The 26,639-nt window shown below is 34.5% G+C and overlaps 3 protein-coding genes, 1 long non-coding RNA gene and 1 pseudogene across 8 annotated transcripts in view; 3 read left to right on the forward strand and 2 right to left on the reverse strand.

The window, feature by feature from the left end:
• Positions 1-6,731, forward strand: part of LOC105115420 (uncharacterized) — an 8,296-nt gene extending 1,565 nt beyond the window's left edge. Inside the window, exons 5-16 of one of the 2 annotated variants that reach the window (XR_840341.1) lie at positions 40-203; positions 914-1,132; positions 1,339-1,465; positions 2,410-2,598; positions 3,232-3,318; positions 3,456-3,613; positions 4,280-4,399; positions 5,329-5,559; positions 5,766-5,825; positions 5,912-6,085; positions 6,171-6,280; positions 6,406-6,731. Coding sequence is in view for 1 of the 2 variants with exons in the window: in XM_011012302.1 (XP_011010604.1) it covers positions 40-203; positions 914-1,132; positions 1,339-1,465; positions 2,410-2,598; positions 3,232-3,318; positions 3,456-3,613; positions 4,280-4,399; positions 5,329-5,554; positions 5,766-5,825; positions 5,912-6,085; positions 6,171-6,280; positions 6,406-6,571 (1,800 nt within the window). In the remaining variant the exon portion in view is untranslated. The remainder of the gene's footprint in view (positions 1-39; positions 204-913; positions 1,133-1,338; positions 1,466-2,409; positions 2,599-3,231; positions 3,319-3,455; positions 3,614-4,279; positions 4,400-5,328; positions 5,560-5,765; positions 5,826-5,911; positions 6,086-6,170; positions 6,281-6,405) is intronic. The other variant, XM_011012302.1, reaches the window with a different exon arrangement.
• A 3,930-nt stretch (positions 6,732-10,661) lies between these two features.
• LOC105115439 (calmodulin-like) lies at positions 10,662-11,446 on the forward strand. Its single transcript, XM_011012323.1, has one exon. The coding sequence runs from the start codon at positions 10,749-10,751 to the stop codon at positions 11,271-11,273; it is 525 nt and encodes a 174-aa protein (XP_011010625.1). The 5' UTR covers positions 10,662-10,748; the 3' UTR covers positions 11,274-11,446.
• Positions 11,320-16,263, reverse strand: LOC105115430 (DNA replication complex GINS protein SLD5-like; annotated as a pseudogene).
• A 4,839-nt stretch (positions 16,264-21,102) lies between these two features.
• On the reverse strand, positions 21,103-21,675 carry LOC105115446 (uncharacterized). Its single transcript, XM_011012334.1, has 2 exons — positions 21,588-21,675; positions 21,103-21,471 (listed from the first exon to the last, which is right to left on the reverse strand). The coding sequence occupies exons 1-2, from the start codon at positions 21,591-21,593 to the stop codon at positions 21,109-21,111; spliced, it is 369 nt and encodes a 122-aa protein (XP_011010636.1). The 5' UTR covers positions 21,594-21,675; the 3' UTR covers positions 21,103-21,108.
• Positions 21,676-26,014: 4,339 nt separating this feature from the next.
• Positions 26,015-26,639, forward strand: part of LOC105115455 (uncharacterized) — a 5,714-nt gene continuing 5,089 nt past the window's right edge. For all 4 annotated transcript variants that reach the window (XR_840346.1, XR_840344.1, XR_840349.1 and 1 more), the window contains exon 1: positions 26,015-26,263. This is a non-coding gene — a long non-coding RNA (uncharacterized LOC105115455). The remainder of the gene's footprint in view (positions 26,264-26,639) is intronic.

The raw sequence follows: 26,639 nt of genomic DNA on the forward strand, positions 1-26,639 counted from the left end.
TTCCGATCATGTATGCCTTGGTTTGACCCTCCCTTGCAGGTGAGAATGGATCCTAGAAACAGGGAAATTGACTTAGACAATTTGATGTATGGAAAACTTAAGGAATTGTCTGATGAAGATTTGAGGAAACAAGAGGGAGATTACATTTATCGGTATCGGTATAACGGAGGAGGAGCAACTCAAGTTTGGCTGAGTTCGGACAGGTACTTAATGCAGTCAACTTGGTATCATGTGTTGAAGTAAGAGAGAATCATTTGTGGAGCAGTATTGGTTGTGCCTGAAGTTTCCTTGAGTTTAACTTTGGATCGTATAAAAATGCACATATAACATTCTGAATATATTCTGTGGTCAATGAATTAGATTGAATAAAAAATCCGTACTTAATAGGCAAATGTTGCTTCTATGGTGTGTTCATTGCTCAATATCACATGAACTTCTATCAAGCATGTATGAGGTGATGCAACTAGAAAATACGTTTCTTCTTCTTCTTCTTCTTCTTCTTCTTCTTTTTCATGAAATCTTTAAGCTATGATCCTTGGTTCAACTTCAGAATACAGTTACCTTGAAATAGTAATCTATGAAATCATAAAACCTATTTCTGGCATATGAAACTCCATTGAAAATCATGTGGAAGTTTATTACCAACCACTCACAATATTTTATTTGAGCTGTGGATTACTAGTTTCTATCAAGTTGGACTTGACATAAACTGCATTAGGTAAATTAATTTGATGGTTGTGAATCTTAGGACAATTGCAATGTTGTGGCAAGTTTTCATGATGTTAGAACCAGATGTTCATGTTATAGTGCATTGTGTACTTGGCTCATTAATTTCAGTGCCCTGATTTCAGGAAATGCTCCCTTCAGTTCTGTGTCTTTTTACTGAGTTTAATAATGTGCCCATACTATTCAGATTTGTCGTGATCGACCTGTCAGCAGGCCCTTGCACATATGGAAAGATTGAAACTGAAGAGGGAAGTGTCAGTTCCAGAACACTGCCACGCATACGGAACATGATGTTTCCAGGAGGTGTAGGTGCTGCTGGTGATCATTCTACTCGTGATACTTTTGTTGGACAACTTGCTGCTTTAATATCAACCACGGTAGAGCATGTTGTGGCTCCAGATGTTAGGTACATGCATGAAGTCTTTTGTTCATTGATCAGGGGATGCGACATCAGTATTTTCCTATATTATCCCTAACACCGACACTATTTGGACAACTAAACAAATCATGGTTTGAGTGTCAACCATGTAGCAGATCTGATGCTCGCTATATTTTTCCTGGTATCTGCAGTTTTGCAGAATCTGATTACTTGCATTTCCTCTTTGGATTTAGGTTTGAGACTGTTGATATGACAACAAGATTGCTCATACCAATCATTGTTCTACATAATCATAACAGATATAATGTTATTGAGAACGGTCATAATTACAGCATCAATGTTGAAGAAATTGAATCAGAGGTGAGTTATTCTCTCCATGAAGCTTTTGCTGATTTGAATTCTAAAATTGGTGTAGTGCCAGGTAACTTTCCTGTTCATTGTACTTTGTTTGTAGGATAACAATTAATAAAAGCAAGAAAAGAATTTTCTGAAGAACTCCAACCTAAAGTAGTTGATAAAATGATTTATGCATTCAATTGCCTTGTTTTTCTCTCCATCCAGGAATCTAAACTTAAGAATGTGGAGTTTGAATGTTTAATATGCTTAAAGGGAGTTTATATACTCATTTGGAGATCGCTGAGAAAACCAAGATATTATTTGTAAGTTTGTAGACCAGACTTTGCTTCATCTCAGAAAAGGGATCTGAGCATCCCAGTCATTGTTCTCATCAGTTACTATACAAGAAAAGAACTGGGACTGGGAGGGCATCCAAGTTCAGTTTGCAAAAGAAACTTTTCCTGTCTATATAAAGAGTGTTACCCCCAGTCTGTAACGTAATACATCCTTACTCCCTCCATCACAATTAAAAATCATTGTATAACTTTTTGGATCTGTGGCCTCACTTGCGCAAGTTTCTCTTAATCCAGATTAGTTGGGCGAAGGGAACCCTTTCGCTAGGTGCTTTTTTATGAATTATCGATAAATTTGTTTTATAAGCACAAAATGTGTTTGGACAGGGTAATTTTTACACTTACCTCACTGAATTGACTGTGTAGTTAGTTAAATATGAAATAAATCCCCCTTTTGGTTATAAGATATTCCCATTTTTCAAGTGGATCTACCATGTCAGTTTATTAGCATGCGCTGATCTCAATTTGATTAATTAGCCATGTGACTTTTGTATCTATAACCTTAAGATTGCATGATAGAACTACTTTTTAATATTTTATGTGATATCATGTCAGCCTCTCTGATAAAACTAGAAAGACTGACAATTTATGCCATCTGTTCTCTTTCCATTTCAGGTGAAGAAGATGGTTCATGATGGACAAGAAGTTGTGATTGTCGGTGGTTCATATGCTTTACATAGTCATGAGAAGTTGGCTATCGCCGTATCAAAAGCAATGCGGGGTCATTCCTTGCAAGAAACTAAAAAGGATGGACGTTTCCATGTCCACACCAAGACATTTCTGGATGGAGCTGTACTTAAAGAAGTGGGTTTGTCTTTCTTTGTTTATTGTATTATCTTGTACTTGTTGACATACCTAATATTGCATGGCAGATGATTCATTTTATCTGTTGGTAAAAATTATCCATGTGTTTGCAGTTTAGTCTCTAACCATTTGGTAGTCTACTGTGATGAGATAAAGACACACTTGGTTTCCCTTGTTCATACCAAAACATTTCTGGATGGCACGGGCTCATCATTCTTTGTTTCTTGTATTATCTTGTACTTATTGAATTACCTGATATTACATGGCAAATAATTCATTTATCTGTTGATAAAAATAGCTGCATGTTTATAGTTTACTCAATTATTTGGAAAGTCTGCTGTGAAATGGTAAGGTACACTTGGTTTTCCAATGTTCATTAATGGTCTTCAAGAGGCATTGGGAAGCCCACTCCCTGGTGTGGTGCATCAGCCAAATAATCTTAATTGCTCATGGAGCTGATTCTATTTTCTTGCTATCTTGATGATGCCCGGTGAACAGCCAGAGCATCTTGCAAAATCTGATGAGTTCTTATCTCTGAGCTATAATTCTATCTTAGCTTGCTACCTTGTTCTTGGTTTCTTGTGCTTGCTAATGTCTTGTTGGAAGATCCTAAGTATCCATCGCTTATTGCAGGAGATGGAACGGTCTGGTGATGTGCTTGCTGCAGGTTTAGTTGAGATTGCTAACCCAGCTCTTTCAAGCAAATTTTTCCTTCGACAGGTCTTCTTACAATCATTATGCTAATACATTATTGCTGGCTTTTGGGAATTTACTGTACATAGGATATATATGTTGATTTTTTCTAGATCCTGTTGTCTGTAGTCAGCTAAAATGAATTTGAATTCTGTATCCCCCAGAACTGGATGGACGAATCTAACGGTTCAAGTGATTCAATTCTTAAGCATAAACCTCTTTGGGCCAGTCAAACCTCTAATAGTGTCAAGAAGAGGAAAAAGCAATCGCAAAAGAAACAAGGAGATCTGCAACGGACTTATGGGACAAGAGTTATTCCTGTGTGAGCATTGTCTTGGCCTTTCATTTGTTAGCACAGACAATTGGCATCGTATGGTGGTTAATAATTTTTTTATAGTAGTTTAACTTTTTCAACCTAGATAGGAATGTCTTTTGAAACTTCGTTGAGCATTTCTTCCTTTGTCTTGACGGACACAGAAGCTTGGTGTTCATGGCACTGGTTAAACTATATTGCATCCAAATGTACTATATATTTTAATAATTCCACTTCAAGTTCATCTCCTAGATCAAAGAATTTGATAAATATAAGGCCAGTTTCTGGGATTTCCTGTCTTGTAAACTATATTGCATCCAAATGTACTATATATTTTAATAATTCCACTTCAAGTTCATCTCCTAGATCAAAGAATTTGATAAATATAAGGCCAGTTTCTGGGATTTCCTGTCTTGTAAACTATATTGCATCCAAATGTACTATATATTTTAATAATTCCACTTCAAGTTCATCTCCTACATCAAAGAATTTGATAAATATAAGGTCATTTTCTGGTATTTCCTGTCTTGTAACTAGTGATGCTGACTTGCTCAGAGTATCATTGTAGCATCAGTCAAAAAAATTTCTCGTGTAGCTGTGTTTCTTTCCAATCTCTCCTGCTCTGCTGTGAATTCGTTTTACATTTTTTAAATGTTTTATGGTATTATTTTGCAGCTTTGTGCTATCGCTGGCTGATGTGGATCCAAATCTTATGATGGAGGACGAAAGCCTTGTTTGGACAAGCAAAGATGTTGTGATTGTTCTCCAGCATCTAAATGAAAAGATACCTCTGAGGTGAGTAGCGCTAGTTTAAAAGTTTCTAGTGGCCACAGTAGCTGTATTTAACAGAAACTAAAAGATGAATCTAACTGGTGTTAGTTGCTCTTCCTTTACCGAGCTAATTTCTCATGTTGCATGTATGGTTTTTCTCTGACTTGAATTTCTACAGTCACTTGACTGTAGGAGTTATATGCTTATTGCATGTTGACTCCTCTCAAAATAATGAGATACTTGAATGAATATGATCATCTCAATACTTTTGCCTCAAAAGTTTAACAACCTCTCTTTTCTATTGCCACATGGATTTTGGTCCCTAATAACCATTTAGCTTCTTTGTTTCTCTAACTGTTTTTTCAAGGCAGTTTGTCTTTGTATAAAAAAACAACCACAAGCAAGGCTTTCCTTAGTATGAATAGTTTTCTAACAATTTAACCAAAAAGATTATTTTTTCTGCCAAAAAAATCCTGTTGTGCTCAAAGATTTCTTCCACACTATGTAAGTTTTTTTTCAACCTGGTGAATCAAATACACTGTTTTTGCTCTTGATTTTATTTATATATGTATTTTTGTTACAATAATTACTTTATTTGAAGTATAATATTTTTGGAAGTGATGGCTATTAAGTGGACCCCAATGAAAAAAATTTCTGGCTACACTATATATACTCTATTGCTGATTACCTTTGGAGTTGAATAATGAATTTGGGTTTTTCTTTTGTCCTCGCACATGTGCCTGAACTTGTGCTGTGGTATCCTTTCATGATGTGTTTGTAACATAAGGATGACACTGTTTACTGTGGTCACAATTAGCATTTCACTGTGGTATTTATGTAGGATCTCTTAGAAAGAAGGAAAGGTTCATTTCTTTTTTTCTTGCCTCCTCTTTTTTTTTTTTTCATATTTTCCCTTCTATAATTCAATTCATTTGTGATTCCATGCTGGGCAGTTATGTTTCGGAGATAGAGCGAAGGCATGCCTTTCCATCACTTGCACAGCGCCACATATTGGCAGGACTTGCTTCTACTGTGGGCGGGTTGAGCGCACCATATGAAAAAGCATCTCATGTGCATGAAAGGCCAATTGTAAATTGGCTCTGGGCGACTGGTTGCCACCCATTTGGACCATTCTCTAATACTTCTAAAGTCAGTAAAATGCTACAGGATGTAGCCTTGGTAAGGTCATTTCATTGTCAAAACTTCTGATTTTGTGAATGGCTTTACTTGCAGAACTTAATACTGGAGAACTAGATAGATTGATCTATTAATATTGAAAGTGCTTGTTTTTCCTCTGACATTGCGTGTTGCTTTTATCTTTGTTTTGTTAAAATTGAATTTGTAACATTTAATATGTATCTGAAACTGTTTCACTCTACTTTCTTGGCAGAGGAACACAATTTATGCTCGTGTGGATTCTGCACTGCATAGAATTCGTGAAATGTCAGAGGTATTTCGGTCCCATTTCATTACTAAGTATTCAAATGAGAATTATTCGCATAATTTAATGCTTGTGGAATCTTTCTGCTTTGTCAGGATGTCCAAACCTTTGCTGCGGAGTATCTAAAAACCCCTCTTGGTGAACCTGTCAAAGGCAAGAAGAACAAGACAACAACCGAATTGTGGTTGGAGAAGTTCTACAAAAAGACGACGAACTTGCCAGAACCTTTTCCACATGAATTAGTTGAACGGTTGGAGAAGTACCTAGACGTAAGTCACCCATGACCAGAATAGCGCCTTAGGATTTACACTTGCAAAATTGTTGTGTTGATTTTATTTCCTGTTTAAATAACAGAGCCTTGAGGAACAGCTTGTAGATCTGTCTTCCTTGTTATATGATCACCGGTTACAAGAAGCACATTTGAACAGTTCCGAAATTCTTCAAAGTGCTCTTTTCACCCATCAGTAAGTTAACTTTGACTTGTTAAATCCTGCACGATGATGTTTTGTCTTTGTTTATTCTCATCCAGACTGTCATTATGCTTTAATTTGACTAGTTCAGTTGATTACGTTTTGGGTCCACGATGCAGGTATGTTGAATATGTTTTGACCTCTGAGAGAGAGAAAATGAGATGCTGCGACATTGAATACAAATATCCTGTGCAGTCTTCACAGACTTATATCTACGGAGGGATTCTTCTTGCTGGGTTCTTTGTGTATTTTGTTGTCATTTTCTTTTCTAATCCTGTCCGTTGACGATACGATCCCAACCAACCGATGAACTGTTCTCAATTTTTGAAGGCACTGATGTTTTGCTGTGGGTGGGGTAAAGCCCTGACAAGTATAATGTTGAAAAGAAATTGACTAATCCTTTTGTAGTTTAAAGCACAATATGATAGATTACAGCTTCTCTCAATTGTTCATCGTTTTTACCATCCCCCCGAGTTGCCCCCTATATTCCAGTGACTAGCGGTTACTGTTTCTCATTGAGGTTCATGGTTTCTTTAACGTCTTATCTAAGTGGGTTCAGAACCTAAAATCGATACGGGCAAAATGAACGAGGGACTGAGGGTTGTGGAAGTCTTGTAGCAGGAAGGGGAATTTTGATAATATGTCTGCAGTTAAATCTTTTGTTATCAGCTTTTAACATCACTCTCGGGCGGGTGGGCTGAGTTTTTAAAATATTTTTTATTTTAAAATATTTTAAAATAATATATTTTTATTCTTTAGAAATTATTTTTGAAACACAAAGAAGAAGAAAGATCTGAGATATATTTGGAGCGATGGTTATGGTTGGTTATGGTTGTTTTGTAAAATATGTTACATTTACAAAAGTATTAAAATAATATTTTTAATTTTTTAAGAATTATTTTTAATGTTAGCATATTAAAATAATTTAAAAATATTTAAAAATTATTAATATTTAAAATATAAAATATTTAAATTCTTGGTTGCACAGCAACAAACAGGATAACGTAAATTTAAAATCCTAAAATTGTTAATTCCTATTTTTGCCTCGTGAAATTGTTACCGTATGATTTTGATTCCTCCGTTTCATTTTTATTGGCGTCCTAATTCACGTAATTGAGTCTCTTTCGTATAACCAAACTTGCAAATTTCCCGTATTGCTATCTTAAATTTACTTGACCAATTCCTGAGGTGGTATTTTTCTCCATTGCAAGCTCTTGAATCATCCAACAGTCCATTTGGAAGAGGCTCTGCCTTTTAAATTTTTCTGTAATCGTTGGAGTAGCAGGAAAAATCCCAGCTTGCTATATTTCCAGCCGGTAAGTTTAACTATATCTCTCAACTTAGATTCGTTACATTACATTCCATGGACACCGAAAATCAAAAAAGAAATAAACAACTTGAAGTTAAAACAGATCAGACATAGCTTTCTAGGCAGCAATTATGCATCAATTAAGCAGCTGATAAACAGCTTGCTCAGAGCCCAGTGCATATTCATCATCTCCACATCATTAAGTGTAACAAAATCACCACACAGCAAGAAAAACCCATCAATGAGCACCAACAACAATAAAAGAAAAAAAAGGATTGACAAATGGGTCCTCAGCAATAATGCTTATGGTTGTCATCAGATGAATACAATCAGGTCTCAAAGATTTCATGCCATCACAGGATCCCCGTGTCATTCTCACCAATGCAAAATAAAGAATAACAGAAGTAATTAGTAACCCCATGATAAAAAAACACAGAGACTATCACGACAAGAAAGAGGACGATTTGGCAGGCTAAAATTCACTGCGCCTGTGGAGTACAAAGACGCAGCGACTTAATTTCTGCTTAGACTCTCTCTTGCAAACAAAATATATGTTCATGAAACCCGAAAACAATCTTTATTGTATTTTAAGGTTTCTTTTAAAAGGCATCAACGACTTATCTTGACAAAAACAAATTTAAGAACACGCATAGATAATGCAGAGAACAAAAATCTAAGAAGCTAAGTGAAATATGTCAATCGTTATATAGTGGTAGACTACAAGAGCTGCTAGGGTTTTTCGTCTCTGGAAATTACCGAGATACCCCAATATTTATAAAGTACGGATAAAGCAGGCTTGAAAGAGGCCCGGTTGCAAGTTGTCCATAGCTCTTTGTTAAAGCTTGGAGTCCAAACCCAATCCATATTGTTCGTTCTTTCTTTCTTTTCGTTTTTAGTTGTTTTTACTATCCAGAGGCATTAAATTTTATTTTCTTTCAACTTGTTTTGGTCGTGAGAACATGAGATCAAGTATAGTTCATTGAAATAAAAAGTAGATGTAGCGAATTAGCTTGGATGGCAAATGAGTTTGCTCTGTACATTGTAGTTTGGATTTGTATTTGGAAACAATAGTGGCAACTTACGAGTTATATGTGTTATGTGTTATGCCGGGGGCTGACCTGATTTTTTTTCCATCATAAAGGAAAGTCAGGGTGATGCAAGTATTTTCGAAGGAAAAAAAAACAACACTCGGGTTATTGATTTGACCCAAGTAATTTTGATAATATAAATGAAAAAATAAAAAAAAATAAAGAGAAAAAATTAAAAACACTAAACTAAATCATCCAAGATAATATACAAAATTTGTGACTTAATCATGATATCATGATAGCTCCATCCAAAATAAATTGAAAGCTTAGATATCAAATAATTTAATATTGAATGACAGCATTAAAAAAAACAATAAAAAATATATATTATTAACAAAATTAGTTGTGTAAAAATCTCAAAGGACAGCAAGCCTATCTATATTCAAAGTCAGATTGGATAATGTTATCATGGAGGAGTAAGGCAAAAAAAATAGATGGACTAAATAGAATTTTTTATAGCAAATTTAAGATTTTTCATATGATCTTTATTTTACATGTTGATAATATTTTTGTTAGTATTTTTATTTTTTGAATAATTTTTAATAATTTGATCATTAATTTAAACATCAAATGCTGCAGTTGAAAAAAAAAGTTTAAGAACAAAAAAAATAGCTATCATGAGTTGCTATCCTATTTTAAGGAGGCATTTTAGTATATTTTATAATTGTAATGAAATACAATACTGTTATAAAAAGAAAAAGAAAAAGAAAATGTCAGAATTAAACGTCGAGTCATAAATTCTTATAGATAAGTATTAATTAATCATGGAACACGAGGAGATCCCAATCTATCCATTGAGATGATAGATGGGTCTTTAATTATTTATTTGAAATAGTATTAGCTCTTCGCCACCCCTAAATAGCATAGTAATTTAAAAATATTGGCATGATAGTATAATAGTATAGGTTAAAAAAATATTTGTCGTAATTAAAAAACTGATATTTATTGCTTGTCTTAGCTTGTTTTTATTTAAAATAGTAACATTCAGTAGAAAAACATTAAATGAACAAGAGAGAGGAGAGAGAAAAATAAAAAAAGAAGTATAAAAATATCTTGAAGTTCTAATAATGATTGTAATAATATCATCAAAAAAATCTTAATAAATCAAATCTAATAATATAAAAAAATTACAAATAATAACGTGAATTGAGTCATAATTAGCATTCAAAGAAGATGAATAATTTATTTATTTTTTATTATAAGTGCGACATGCTTAGATCATAACTCTGATAATTTTTTTTTATATTATTAGGTTCATTTTATTAAAATCTTGTCAACTATAACAGTGATGTCATAGTTAAAGTTTTAATATATTTCTAAAATATTTTTTTATTTAATTTTTTTCTTTCTAGTCTTTTGTCCATTTAATATTTTTTTATTATGTGTTGCTATTTTAAAACAAATTATAAATATCATGTTTTTTAATCGTGCGACATGTATAATTTCACCAATTCTTTCTCCATGCATGTTATTTCACTGATATTTTTTAAAATATGCTAATAAAAAAAAAGAAGCCAAGATTATAAGTACTACTCGCATTGAAAGCCAAAGAAAGCTCAAATTCTTTTTATATTTTTGAAAACACCACTTTAATTTCTAACCGTTAAGGAGAAGGAAAACATTGATTTCAGAATAAAAGTCGTGCCTCTTCATATAAACAGTGATGTGCCGCTTCGAATCATTATTATGGCAAGGAATAGACGATATCGACCTCGGAACTTCCGAGACGAGAGAACAAAACATATCCACCAGCAATGAAGAACTGCCGACCTCACATCTCAAAAAAGCAGACGGGCAATCTTGGCCAGTAAAACTTGACGACTCACCATCTTACGTCACTACAAACGTACCTCACAAATAAAAACAGCCCACGTGTACAGTTCTTAGACTTCCAAAATCTTGGCAATCAAGTCACATGCTCCTAATTTCTTTGACTGGACCCAGCCAACCTTTTTCTTTCTATATAATTCAACCAACTTGCCAAGGCATCTTATTGCCTTGTTTTACTTAATTTCATCAACGACTTTTTAGAAAGAAAACCTAAGCCTGACCTTTCTCCCCAAGCATGAGCCCATCTGCAACAAGTTTAGCTGCAGAGACCAAAAGGGGTGGTGCAAGATCAGATTTTAGGCCAGCGTTTGATGTTCTTGATGCAGACCGTGATGGGAAGATAAGCAAAGATGACCTTCGCATGTTTTACGCAGGGTTTTCAAGAAATGATGCTGACGATGATGTTATAGGTTCAATGATGTCTGTCGCTGATTTTAACAAAGATGGGTTTGTTGAGTATGATGAATTTGAACGAGTTTTGGATGGTTTTAGTGAAAACAAGGAATCGTCGATATCGACAAGATCTACTTCTGGGGTTATGGAGGACGTGTTCAAGGTTATGGATAAAGACGGAGATGGAAAATTGAGTGTTGAAGATTTGAAAAGTTATATGCAATGGGCAGGGTTTGATGCTCCTGATGATGATATCAAAGCTATGATTAAAATGGCTGGTTGTGCTGCTGGTGGTGATGAAGATGTTGTCACTTACGATGGTTTGCTTAAGATCTTGGCACTTGATAATCCTCGTGTAGCATGGTAATTTTGTAATTTTAATCTTAGATTGTCCCTTCTTCTTCTTTTTTTTTAATAACAATACGTGGATGCTCATTAATTATGAACAAGACATGTTCTTGTTCGTGTTCTGCCACATGAAATTATTCTATTGTAAATCACGATTCTTGGTGGAATGTGAGTTGCCAATGGAAAATTGAATCCCTGTCTTATATTCGATGCACTGCCAGCTTTGTTTGTGATATTGATGCTTCCATTTTAATGTCTTTGTTTCTGTCTCAATACCGCGTTTCTATTAAGATACTCCTCTGCTTTCTGGGGTCACAAAACTTCTGCTGGTCTTTTTCAGTAACATCTTCGTTTAGCTTTTTATCACCACAAAATATCATTTTTTTTTTTTTTTGTGTAGGAAAAACGTAGTACAGTAGCAATCATGCAATAGACAAGCCAATGGGCAATAGGAAAAATGACTGTATGAATCTTAAAACAATACATTCTACATCGCTTCCGAGGTCTCTGCTGAAATCTCTCAAGAAGAAGACATTATAACGCGCACTAAATTTCGAATGTGATAGATTCTCCTACTCAATTTCTGTCTTATACTGTGCCTTTATACTGACAATCTGTTCCCAAAGATGGGCACAGGGAGGTGTTTTAAAAATTCAAGAACCGTTGCTCAATGCTAACTGCCTACTTTTCTGGGGGCAGAGCATGCCATTAGGCGTGGAAAGGATAAATAACGAGCCTTGAGCTTTACCCGCTCTTGTGGCCCTGAATCCACAAGCGCCTGCGGGGGTCCAAGAGAGCACCCATGTATTTGTTTCACGTCTCCCTTGTAACCCAAAAAGGGGCTAGGACGCTAAAAAATTTCTCCGCGCAGAGGACACAGCAGAAACTAAAAACTGTTAGGCAAATCATTTGTAAAATCAATCCATAGTTAGAAGACATTATTATGTATAACTAAAACACGAGACACTTGACTCAAAATCAATATTACAAGACGTTTGGCATCGCATTCATGAGAGTCATGAGAGACACCATCAACTGCCACATCCTGCTCAGACACTTTAACTACTTAGCCGTCCTTAATTTCTGGCTCGTTGGTCGAGCAATGAATTGCTAACCCAGAGCAGCGGGATTGCTTACATCAAATCTATTTTCCCATTCTCCAAAGGTTTCTTTATGAACTTGTAACATACGAAGGTAAGTGAATCACGCTCCATCTCCGTGATTTTCATGCTGCCACAGAATAGAAATCTTATCCGTCAGCAAACAAATATATCATTTTCTTTGTTACAACATTTCAGATGTAACACAGCCGATAAAGAAGGGTTGCCATGTACAGGCCAATAATTATTGCATTTAAATTACCTGTACCCAGGCTCAAAGTCAAGGCTACAAAGATATTGCTTGGCTTCACAGATAACGAATGTGTCCAGCCGTGGTAAATATGCAAACTAGATGGCTAAGTGAAAGCAAGGGCACGCTAAACAAAGCAAGGGAGAAAAAAGAGATGCACAAAGCCAGTGATGTTGGTAGTGAGCATATGATGCTACAAATAAAGTGACAATATTGTTTCATAAACAATTAAAGATAGAGGTTAATATGATCAGCAGACCAAGGTGAAATTTAAAAAGTGAGAAGTTCACAACCATGAAAACAATTGACTGGCAGATTAGCAAGAAAACCAATTCTAGAATAAAATAACACGCGATGCATGCCTTTCAGTCATCGAGGCATATGATGTGAGGATCATAGAGTGTTTGTGCACGATGACCTAAGGAATAGTATAACAAGGTACTTGATCAGCAATTTCATGAAACAGAGCGCAGCGACAAGCTTCAAACAAGCTTATTCAATCATTGTGTAGCCTATGATTGGATTGGCATTTTGATCAAAGAGTAACCTCACGATAGCAGTTCTTGGTTGGCACATCTAACAGTATAAAGGTCAAATACGGTCAAATCCTTCTCTCAATCATAGAGCTTTAGGAAGTTGCAACTAAAACAGATTTGTCCACAAATCCAAAAATATTCTCTCAATGAGAATATTATACTTCCTACAACATGCCTGACAGAAAAAGGAAAATCATTCCAATATTCCATTTGCATGGTCCCAACACAACAAACAACCTTAGCTTAGCCTCTTGGAAACTGATTCTGTAAAAGCCAGCTCAGGAATGACCCATTAACATGTAAAGCTACATCAAAAGCTTCCAAGCAAATTAAAAAGACTCGCATGTGTTGATACAACATGCAACGTTAAATTGCAGAACAGGTGAATCAAAAGCATCAGAACCAAATAAAAAAATGACAGCAATGCTTCAAAAGTAAAAACAAGAGTGATATGGAGAAGAATGAGTACCCATATTACACTCTTCACTAATTGATTGCTTTATATGGCCCGGTAAACGTCAGCAGATTTGACAGAACAGTCTCATTAAGATGACTTTCCAAATCATCCATAGTGTTGTAAGTGATCATATAGTGTTAGAAAGATGGTGACAACCTTATCTGGAAACCACTAATAGTGAAAAAATAGTCAAATTCAAACACCAAAACACAATTCAGTGAGCAGAAAGATTCAAAGGCACAGACAGAATATATATGCAAATTAGCAAGTAAACCATCAATTCCAGGATAAAATGACAGGACAAAGCATGGACACAAAAAGCTCAATAAGAGAACACTACTCCTCGGTGCCAAGAATTTAGATGCCTTTCTGAGTAATAAGGCATGTGATGCGGACATTGTTCACTGCTTTAAGTGCATTGCAACTTACAGGGCCAGTATCTCAAGGAACTTAAGCAACAATTTCAGCAATGTTTGAGCTAATTGCATTCTTAGGACTGGTTTTACAATTACATTTCAAGCATTAACCAGACCGTATTAACATCATCATCACAAAATAACATCAATACATTATGAGAGCAATAGTTGGGTGCATCCGATGATAGAAAGGCTGACTATACTCGAAATCCTTCCTTTGTCACTTGGATTGTGAAAATTACAGGTAAAACAATTTTTTATTTACAAAAGCAGATAAATATTTTCTTGCCAAGAATATTAGGATTTCTACAACATGCTTATTAGAAAATGTAAACAATTTCTATATTCCAAACACAACAAATAGCTTGAGCTTCTTATATAATGATTGAAAATGCCAACTAAGGAACGAAAGGGTTACCAGGCAAAGCTACATCACAAGCTTCCAAACAAAATATAAAAATATCTGCATGTTATGGGTCAATATACAACTGACATCACGACATGAGATTGAAGAGTACATAGCTCTGGAACCATACATGCATACATACTTAGTAAATGACAATAATGTTTCAACACTTCAAAACAAATGTAGAAACGATTTACAGAAGAATTGAGTACCCATGTCATCCTCTTCACTGGTAATAGATTGCTTTAACATGGACCGGTAATTATCAGGCAAATTTGCCAAAACAGTATCGTCAAGATGCCTTCCTAAATCATTCGTCCATAACCAACTTTACAAATTAATAATCCAATTAACCCCAAGCCACATGTCTTTATCACAAACATGACAATGAATCAAACTCTTAACCTTCTAGCCAACATTTGCTCCTGCTTAGAAAGCCGGTTTAGATGCTCATCAGTTTTCAAAATATAGAATAAATACTTCTCAATCTGCATTCCGAACCCAACAAGCAAATCAACTCAACATACTCTCCGGAGACACCGTAACAAAACACAAGAACTTGCTACCTTTTGAAGGCGAACCCGAAGATACGATCTCAACAAAAATTGAGTTCTATCCAAAGTCCATTTGGTAAAGCGAGACAGTGAGGATCTATATTATTTGCTTCAAATATTTCCACATTTTGTTCCTATAAAATACACACAAATTCACCTCCATTTAAATGATTTAGGAAGCAAAACCGTGACGCAGTTTTCATTTCCGACAGACCAGTTTATGAAGCAAAATAGCGACAAAAAAAAAAAACAATAATTCAATTGAGGCTTCTTATTTTTTAGCTTCATATAATTGTATTTACAAATAATAATAATAATAATAATAATAATAATAAAATGATATCAAACAAATACATAAATAAAATAAAATAACAAATCATTCAAAATTCAGCGCTAAAGCCAACATCTCGAGGAAGGAATACTTAAAAACAATAAAATCAAAACGTTAGCACGATCAATTATTTTATTGTATTTTACGCGACCATAAAAAATTGTACTCTCTAGTTCGATTTTGATTTTTTCAGGAAATAAACAGAACGTTGGGGTTTATGATGTCAAAAAGAAAAGGTACCACTAATTGGATATGCTCTTTAATTCTTTGAACTAAAGAAGCCTTAAACTGAAGAATCTCCGGAGCAGATTTCTCGTGACGCCACGCTCTTTTCAAGAGCTCAACAGCGGTCGACGAGATCAACGTCTCTTAATCATCCATCACGCTCGTTGATCCCTCCGTATCCATGATCTGATTACTTCTGAATCTCTCTGATCTTTTCTGTTTTGACTTTCAAAATCTGTTATGTAAAGATTAATCGAAAGTGCGATATTAACTAGGGACGGAAAACATAAAAGTAAAATTGGAATTGGCGGCGCCAAAAAGGAGCAATATGGTGTTTAGAGGAGACAGATCGCGAGTTTGTGCGTGAATCTAACGCCATTGGATGGTCGTGAAATGAACGGTTGTGATGGCATCAGTTCCACGAACAAACTAGAGATTTGAGTCCTCTTTTTAGTAGAGAAAAGGGGCTTGTTGAGGGCTTTTAGATTAAAAAAAAAATGTTGTGAATGGGTTTTGTGTGTAATGGCTTTTTATAGACAGGAACGGAGCTGGGAGGTTGTTGAATGAAGAACACTGTGGCCGCAACTTTTTGTATTCTTTTGAAAGGGCGGTTCGCGTCCGTCTTCCTTCGAATTCGATTGTGGAAATCCACACGGACTACTTGCCTTTGAAGTGAAGTATTCTCTGAGAGAGACATGTCCGGGAGGTTCGAGAGAGTGTTTGGGAGCCTAAACCCCTAGCAGGGTGATAACCCAAAATAAACGCTGATCTAGCGAGCTAGGAGGTGGCTTATTAATTAACCAATAAAGATCTGCCAGCACATATTATTTCCTGGATTATTTCGATGATCCCATTAATTTCAATTAACCATGAGAAATAGGAGGTGGCCTTTTCTATCTTTTAGAAGGTTCTTGGATGGTGAGAATATTATTTTTTTTTAATGAATTACGAATCATCTAATATATAGTTACATGTTATAGCCAGTAAAAACATTACTTAACAAAAGCCAGGAAATTTACAAACAAAACAAAAGAATCCAAATCAAATACAGGAAAAATTAATTAAGATGATCATATATAAAAACTATAGGCATCTCTAAAAACTCCTTTAGCTGACCAAATTATTCATTCGTTTCTTGATTCTTCTCTTAATAAATATATTGAAAATCAATACTATATAGCTGGCCTATCACATATATTAAAAATAACATTAAACACATATTGCAATTATCAAAGCTGCGCATCATTATTATTTTTCAATTCAACAGACAGTATTATAAAAATCTTACTTCAGAGTCCATTAACGAGAAAAAACATTATGATCACAAACTGATTATAATATTGCACAACTGATTTTCATTGTTTAACTGTTGAGGATAAGGACAGCAATCACTAATACTCGTGGAATAAATTAATAAAAGATGATGGCTCGCATGCGTGTCCTAACCAGCTGGTTTGGATAGACAGATTATGTCATAATATTATCAAGTCTTAAGAGATTGCACCACTGTAAGGAATAATCACTCCTTTCCTAATATTAAAACCCAAAATCGGCATAAATATATTGTTATTAAACTAAGCCTCGTTTTGTGGGTCCACACAGTTGTCAGCAATAATCACTCTCTCCTTTTTTCTTTTTCCTTTTCTTTTTACCCTTTATTTTATAACATTTGAAGTCGAAAAATATTCATAAGTCTTGGACTGCTACTTCTCCCTGCAAGGTATAATATTATCTGGTCAAATTAGAGCCAGACTTGCTTCTCAAACAATATCTTTTGTGAAAACGGATCACTATATCCCATGAAACAATACGTGTGCCACTCCCAAACTGTACGTGTTTCCATGGCTACATCCATGATCGATCAAGCTTCAGCACTGACTTCAATTCTCAAGCTTAGTTTTTGTACGGTGATCTAGGAAACAATACGTGTGTCAATGGATGATCCGCCTCCATAGTTGCGAAGGCTTTGGTTCGTTTTGCCATCATCATCACGCTACTGTCAGTTCTAGTTTGTGTCGCTGTTGCCCTTTGTTCGAACATTAGCACCGGCGTTAACCCTATAATTTGACCAAGAGATGACGGTTCACTCAATATAGATGACTTAGACTCCAAGGCGACAACGTCAGCATCAGCTTGCAGCTAGAGTTACCAAGAATCAAGATGAAAGCAACCAGAAGCACTGGCAAGATCTTCATGATCAAATAATTGCCTGCAATAACACGTGAACAAGCTATAAATCCATATATTTAAACCCTTAGCCAGTATCTCAATTTTTTTTCCCTTCAAAAACAAACTGGCGATAGAAAACGAGATAATTAAAGGAACTGAAGCTGGTTAAAAGTACCACACATAAATTTGCGTTGTTTTATATATTCATCACCATTAACGATTACAATGGTAGTGTGAGATCAATGCATGATCGAACTGTGTATGACTAGAAAAAAAGGCAAGAAACTGTGCTGCCATTTTTAGGGTTCAATAGTGGTGATAAATCAATTAAATTATGTGAAAATTGTAAAAAAAAATAATTCTCACTAAATATAATTGTTAATCTTTCACTATGCACATTAAAGTCTGCAATCGAGGTGGCCGAGTGTGTGTGTGTGTATCAAATTATGTGAAAATTATAAATAAATAATTATCACTTAATATTATTGATCTTTCATAATGTGCATTAAAGTCTGCAATCGAGGTGGACGAGTGTATATATGTGGGCGGGGGGTGGTTATAAAAATCAATAATACAATGGTACCTTTTGCATGGTAAATTAAAGAATATAACGTAGTCGTTTTAAAGACTAGGACCACTAATACTGGTAATTTACATGCAGTCAATGTCTCATGATCGAAAGCTCTCTGTCTCTCTCCCCGTAGAAAACCAGGTGGGCCTACAGCTACCTAATTTGATCTTTAGATATTTACTAGTAATTAGTAATACACGTTGGGTTGGTTACTGATATTTCAAGACTCTATGCTGAAATATTTATTAGAATTACTCTCAGCTTTTAAATTTAAGTTCTATTTTTATATTTTAAAAATATTTTAAAAAAATAAATTTTTTATTGATTTTTGTTTCAATTTTTTTATATTTTTAGATTGTTCGATGTTTTAATGTAAAAAATAATTTCACAAAATTGTATAACCCTAACTGTCTAATTTCTCAAACTTTACCGTATACATTCCATAGTTTGATTGGAGTTTTGAATCTAATGCAGATGAAGGTTATGTGATTATCAAAAGTGATGATAACTTCTGACACTTTTTTTTTTTGTTGAAATCGAGAATAGATATATAATAAAAAGAGAAAACATGAACAGTGTGAACAGAGCTTTAGCTAGTAGCCTAAACATCAGCCTAATTACAAAAAAGAAATACAAGAAAACTTATAGCCCTACTATTAAGAGCAAACCAAACCCACACTAAATTAGAAATTAAGCAGACCAGGCCGAAATGCATTCATGATTCTTATACAGATCAGCACCAGTATACCAAAAGGAAGAGTTGAGATTCCTGATCCATCCTGCTGCAAAGTAAAACAAATGTCATAGTATATCTTCCTATATTGGCTTTTGTTCCTCAAATATCAAGTTGTTCCTAGCAGTCCATATAGTCCAGACAATGCTAAATATAAAGCCCCTCCAAACAGATTTTTCAAACTTACCGTTACCCTGCAAAAGACCCAACCATTGACATTGAAGGTCGTCAAGGCTATATGGCATTACCCAGTTTAGACCTCTCCAAGCTATAATTTTGTTCCATAGTTTCCAAACCACTGGACAATACAAGAGGATGTGGGATACAGTTTCTGAATGCTGCTCACAAAAAGGGCACTTGTCCTCTTGAGGGTTTAGGACGTGCCTCTTCACCAGGAAAGCTCTTGTGCAAAGGCCTTTATTTAAGGCCAGCCATAAAGTCATTTCTGTTTTTGGAGGGCAAATGGATTTCCATACATTTGTGACATAAGTTATAGAACCAGCATACTTGATCCTTTCAAGGGTGACCATACAAGAGTTTACAGTATAGTCTCCATCTTTCCCCCATTCTCAAATCAACCTATCTTTTTTCAATTGATGAATAACTGCAAGATTAAGATCAGACATTAATCTTTGAACAATCAGGGTCTCACTAGCTTTGAGGGGCCTTCTCCAATTCAGATTCCAATACCAAGAATCCTTTAACCAGTATCCCATTTGACTAACAAACCCTGACTTAGAGGAGGACAAGTGGAAGAGGGCCGGATAAGAGTTAGCTAAGCAGAAGCCAATCAACCAAGTATCTAACCAAAATTTAACATGATTACCATTACTCAATGTGGAGATAGTGGTGTCCATAATCCTTACAAATGGTATCAGAGCTATGCCCCAGAATTAGCCATGATGGATAAATTCTCGGAATGCCAAACGAATGTGGTAGACCCTAATTAGATCATGATGTAATTCATAGATAAGCTCTATTGGATAGGCAGTGTACTCCCTTCATGGATATGTCCTAAACCCAATACGGTGAAGAAGAGTTGACCTAGAAAGAGCAAACTCTCAAGTCAAGTAATGTTCTCCGAATGCTTCATGGACATGTCCTGACCCCAATACGATGAAGTAGAGAATGAAAAATCCTGGTTGGTAAAGACTGGATGGATAAACGATCATTTGAGAGGAGGCTCAGTGGTTTTTTGTTCGAGGGGAGGATTGTTGGGTATACGACCAAAGTCTCACATTGGCTAAAAATAAGTAGGATCGTGGATATATAAGGATGGATAAATATTTTTATTAGTATGGAGCTTTTTGAGTATAATTCAAGAGCAAATTCATAAGAACTTAAGTACAAAGTAGAAAATATTATACCAATATGGAGATAGTGGTATTCATAGTCATTATAGATGCTTCGACTGAGATTGTTTCAATTAGACGAGTGTTAGGATATCGACTGGACGATTGATCTTGTTTCAAATATTGGGAGCTTTGCAGTGTCTGTGATGTTCTTTTGGTTGGGATTGGGTAGCTCGGTGATGGATCATTGACGTCTTGAACGATCGCTTGGAAACTAAGGGTATGATTCATTGTACCTGTCACAGTGCCCCCATAATCAAGGTATCAAAACAAAGTACTCATCCTTACCAGTTAGGGAATAGTTAGTTTTGTTTGTAATGAAACCACGAACAGTAATTATTTCTTTTGATGAATGGGAAAAGTTTTCCCTAGCCGATCCAGGCTGCAATTGAAACATCATCTCACTACTTGACTAATGTTTAGTGGCAAGCTGTTTCCTACGATCATGTCTGCACATAAACAAAACATATATATAATAAACTGGTGCTCATCAATAGCTAGTTGCCATGCCTTTTTTATTTCCATGCAAGTATTAATAATTTTGGCCTAAAAGCCAGACTTGCATCTCACAAGATACCTTCACGTAGAAACTGATTGCTATTTCACATGAAACAATACGCGTCACACAAGCATAAAGTGGTTTTCGTGTCTCGAAACATGCTTGTCTCCGCTTTATTAACATTTCAAAGCAAAGCCACACAATATATATATCTGTGTGTGCGCGCGCGCGCGCTTGCTTGCTTGCTTAACTGGCTTAACGTGGTCTAGTATCATTTGTGTAATGGTGGTGTGTATCAGTAGATGACCCACCTCCATATCTACCATAGCTTTGGTTAGTTTCTTCGTCGTCGTCGCCGTCACCAGAAGCGCCACTACCAGTTTTAGTTTCCGTGTTATTGTTGCCGTTGTTTGAAGTGGGCGTCCCGGCATCATTAGCTCCAGCGCTTACCTTTCGACCGAGAGATGATGGTTCACTCAATAGATGACGGTTGGCCACCTTAGGCTTCGTGTTGGTGAGCACTTCTGCATCAGCTTGCAGAGCTGCTAACATCAACAGGAAAGCAATGAAGAGCGCTGGCAAGATCTTCATCATGATAAAATACTTTTCTGAAAGAGCCTGTAAACAAGCAATAATTAACATGTTAAACTATTGGTTAAGATCTCTCTTTTTTTTTCAGAAACAAACTAGCAATGTTAGGAACTCAAGCTATCTAGCGCTTGGTCAAGACTTACAGACATATAATTTGCTTTGTCTGAGCTATGTGGAAAAATGGGATCTAATTAGGGTCGCTATATATAGCCAGTTTTTACATCACTGTTTAACGATTACAGTCGGATGGCGAGATCGGTGAATGCTCCAATCTCCTGTGTGAACACTAAAAAAGCAAGAATATTGCAGTGGTAGTATCACAATGTCGTACCACCATTGGAAGATGCAGTAGCCACCAAAGAAGTAATTATGATTAAGATTGATAATTAAGGCATTTTCACTGGGACGTTCAACATTGTAATGATTAATCATGGATCATGCTGCCATTTTAGGGTTAAATAGCGGTGATAAAATGCGAAAAGGCGTTAAAAAATCTTCTCACCTGTAAGAATCATTGATTTCTGTTACATTTTTTGGCAAATGGGCACTTGGCTATATATATGTGGGTACGGTTAATTCAATAATTATAACATTGCCTGGCTCAATCCTATGGACCCATATTGCATGGTAATTAAAACAATATAACGTCGTCTTTTTTAGACTGTAAGGCCAACAACTTTTATTAATTTACGTGCAGCTTAATTATGTTTCATGCTGGCTCTCTAAAAGAGCTGGTGCACCTGCGCACAGTTAACTAGCTAGTTTGTTTATGCCGCTGCGATTATGGCTCTATTTTAATTAAAATATAATTTATAGTTATTTGATTAAGAAAAAAAATATAAAGTAATATACTGTTTATAATTCTTATTTTTTTTTGTTGCTGGAAACACATTAAAGAAAAGCAGGATTCCTTGTTTTTCTTTCATATAATTACACTGCTTAATAAAAAATGAACCAATCTAATCTAATCTAATCTAATTCAAATTCTAATCTAATTCAAATGAATCATGCATGAGAATTGCATTATTCATTTAAAAATAATGAATAGTACAATATAGTATAATTTTTTTTTAATGTATTAATTTTTTAATATTTTTTTAAAAAAATTAGTTTAGAAAAAATTTTATACCTCATATATTTTATATAATTTTATTACATGCTAAAAAAATTATAAAACTATAATTTTTGTTGGATGTATTTCGTATGTAATGAAATTATAAATGGTTTTATGAAATAATAAAAAATATTTTATATAAAATATTATTTATTTTATGATATAAAAGCAATAGTTAAATCTATAATATTTAAATTAAAAATCATCAATATTAATATATATTTTTTAAAATTATTTTATAATTTTAATTTTAAAAGCATTCTTAATCAAATATATTAATTATTTTTTTCAATTTCAATCATAATTTTAATTAAATATTTATTTTTTCAAATTAATTTCAAAAAAAAAAATTAATTTTTTTTTTTTTTTTAAATCACAACTATTGTAATATCAAGCAACAGTTAGCTATCGCTGATGTCTTGCCCATGTTTCCTTTTTCTGCTTTTCATTAGAAGATACAGTAGCTTTAATCGTCATTTCGATTTCTTGGGAACTGGGAGGGGATTTTTTTTAATTTAGAATGCGCGCAGGTCGTGTAGCTCCAAGTCATTTAGATGCGAGAATCCGTCTCTATTCTCCAATGGGTTGATTTATATGAGCCCTTTGTATGTTTTCTTAGCCGCGTCGCTCGCGCATTTTCACGATGCGAGTCTGTCCACAATATTTCACTTCTTCCATGAACATCTTGAATATCTAACCACAAAACGAAAACCGCAGTCATAGATCAGAATTACTGGACCAATTAAATCTTGAATGAATATTGCTTGACAGTGCAGTTATTTTAACCTTCAAAGTACTAAAAGGAGCTGTATAAATAAAATACATGAATAAATAAAGTTCGTTTTTTCGATATATAAACGGTTAATTATAAGGATGGACATGTGGAGTTTTCTTAATTATATGCAGATTTTAATATGATATTTATTTTATTAATTGCTCTTGATTTTTTTTTTCAATTATGAATGTTCAAATCAATTTATGTTTTTGAGTAATCCTTTGAAGTTTTGAAATTAATAATTATGTAAATTTTAAGTAGTTATATCTAAAAAATAAATATGTAATCTGATTTGTTGAGTTATATTCTTAAAAAATATTTTTATAATTATATATATATATATATATATTAGACAATTCCCAACTAATTTTATAATTTCCGAAATTATGATGTTTGTGATTACTCTGAGGCGCGTTGGATTGTTAGGAGCTGTTAGTTGCCTGTATTGGCTCTCTTCCCTAGTGCGAGGCGTCTACTTCTTGTGGATGGACATCAGTGTAGCTTCCTTTTTGTGTTCATGTTTTCTTCTCTAGCTATTGCTGTCTTGAGCTTGTTTCTTTTCACCTTGTGACTTACTTCTCTTGGTGTTTATTGTGTTCCTTTTCTTATATAAAAAAATTACAAATAAATATCAAAACTCAAAAATATACTAAAAATTAAGGAACAAAAATTAAAAAGTTAATTTGGTCTGCAGCCCGTATGCAAGCCAACAATGGACTTGCCAAGAAGGTGATTGAATAACGCGTTGTGTGCTTCACTTAGAATTTTTATTTGACAATTTTTTTTAACTCATAAACTCTGTAATATCATTAGCAATCAACAATTAATAAACAAAACTAAAATAACAGCCTCTTTTAATATTAAAACACTATTTACACTCTCACATAAAAAATATTTCTATGCATTTTGCCTAATGTTTTCATTTTGATCCCTTATTTTGCAAGGTTTGCCTTTCAGTTACATGTTTGTTTTTTCTAATTACATCATTTAATATTATATTTTCAGGTGCTTAAATATTTTTTGATGAACTGGATATATTGTTAAATATCTTTACACTAAATTAATGATAATTTTATAAAATAGAGTTCTGTTTAATATGAGAGATATAGGATCAAAATTGAATAAAAGAAGAAATATATGACATTTCCACAAAAGTTTTATTTAATCCCTCAAGTTTCAATTTTTCATCTTTCGTAACAGTAATGAAAGTAATATGAGCTGTTGGATCATTTGTTTTGAAAAGGCTTGCGTGGTCCACTAAAAAAATACTCTTTGCCATGGCCCGGCCCATCAAAACTCTCTACAGTCTACCAATAATTGCTTAACATCCATTATCATGCTTTATAGCCTTCACTAATCTAAAAACAGAAGCCGTGTCAGCCATAATTTAAGTTAATCAGAACATACATCTTCTCGCCCTCCACCATGAAAGTATATAATTAGACAATCCCTTCTGCTCTATTTCATTTTCATAATTCGGTAACATAATAAATAAATAAACTCCAAGGCCTCCCGCCAAAAACAAAATGAAAGGCGTATTAGATACCATCGAGAAAAGACTACTCGCGATCTTCATTGGATCGCATATTCCAAGCGTCTAAACTGAAGAAGCCACTAAGATAAATCAATTTAATTTAATGCCAAACCCGTCTGTTTGAAAACTTAAATTTGAGTAAACCTTAGACAATTCAAAAATCTTTATAATCAATTGAAATTAAATATTTTTATAAATCATACTGCAAAACTAAAGAAAAGATTAGCTTGTGCAGCAGATGAATCAATTACTACAGATTGCGCATCCAGCTTAGCAATCATATCTTGGTAATTGTGAGCGATTAAATGTTCCAGAACTCTCTTGAACGCCATGGCATCAGCCATCTTAGAATTATACAGCCATACAGGCCTCCAATGGTCCAGCAAACCACAGCAATCGACACGCCCTTCATGATCTCTAATTACGAACCTGTTTCCATTGCCGTTTCCTCCAAAGAATCGCAGCATCCACATTACATTTTAGATCGCCAAAACGTGGCTTCCCTCATCTTTGTTGCCTCTGTTGCTGTGAACTTGTTGGAGGAGGACATTTGAGCTGATTTTCAAATATTCAAAAGCTCAATAGCCTTCTTGACTCCTAGATGAGCGGGCATTAACACGCAAAGAGTAGCTGCTGCTTTTGAAATCAAGTACTCATCAACCAAATAGAACAGGTTGAATAGCCAGTCTTGGAGCTCACATTCTAATGTCAAATGAACACCAATTCCTAACTCGTGCCAACAACACTTAACAAATGAGCAATATACAAATACATGTTCCTTTAATTCTCCAACAGCTTCACAGAATACACAGACATCAATGGCATCAACTCTCTTTTGCTGTAAACGTGTCCTTGTTGCGAGACGATTCTGGCAGGCCCGCCACAAAAAAATGCCTTATTTTCATGGGGACTTTCAGGTTCCACAACCTTCTCCATTCTTCCATTGAAGCTTCACCAGATTACTGCACTCCAGCTCAATAGCCATTAATATATTTTTTTATTAGAAAACAATTTAAAATAATATTTCTTATTTTAAAAAATATAAAAATAATTTTTTTTTTATATGTGTGTGAGTAAGTATAAGTGGAATAGATGTCATTAAATTAAGTAAAATGAATCTTATAATTTTAAAATATATTTCAAACAAAAAAAATTATAACTTAAATTTATTTAAATATGAATTTTCTCTCTCCGTTATATTTTCGTTTTCAAATTCAAAACTCGTGTTGATAATCTCTTACCGGCCCTGTGACTTGTGTAGAATCCAAAGAAAAGCTTCGACGGTGCGTTTAGGTCGACAACTCAATACGTTTTCCCGGAAATTAACAAGGAATCCTATGATCTATCTCCAATATCAGAGATTTCTGATGCTGATCATTGTTCCCAAACAGCAACAGTAAGTTTCTCCTCGTTTCTTTTAAATCGTGTATTTTCGCTTTTTTCTCTGATGCAAAGCCGATTTTAATTTCAGAATCTTAATTTTCAATTATTTTTTATTTGTTATTTGAGCTTCTTCTTTTTGTCTGTATTTATGTTTTTTAGATAATTTTTAGAATGGCAACTTTTTTTTTTTTAGAATGGCAACTTTTAATAATATAGGAATTTGATTTGTGTGTTTTTTTCATTTTCGTGCCCTTAATTTCTTCACTTCTGTGGACTTGATCCTAATTGTGGAAGGGTTTCTGTTTACATCCAATTGCACATTTTCTAATTGTGTTTCTGTTTTCTAATAATAGAATGATACCTTCATTCCCCCCCCCCCCCCCCACCCA

The sequence above is a fragment of the Populus euphratica genome, unplaced genomic scaffold, assembly GCF_000495115.2.
Source record: "Populus euphratica unplaced genomic scaffold, PopEup_1.0 scaffold5.1, whole genome shotgun sequence".
Taxonomy (NCBI): domain Eukaryota; kingdom Viridiplantae; phylum Streptophyta; class Magnoliopsida; order Malpighiales; family Salicaceae; genus Populus; species Populus euphratica.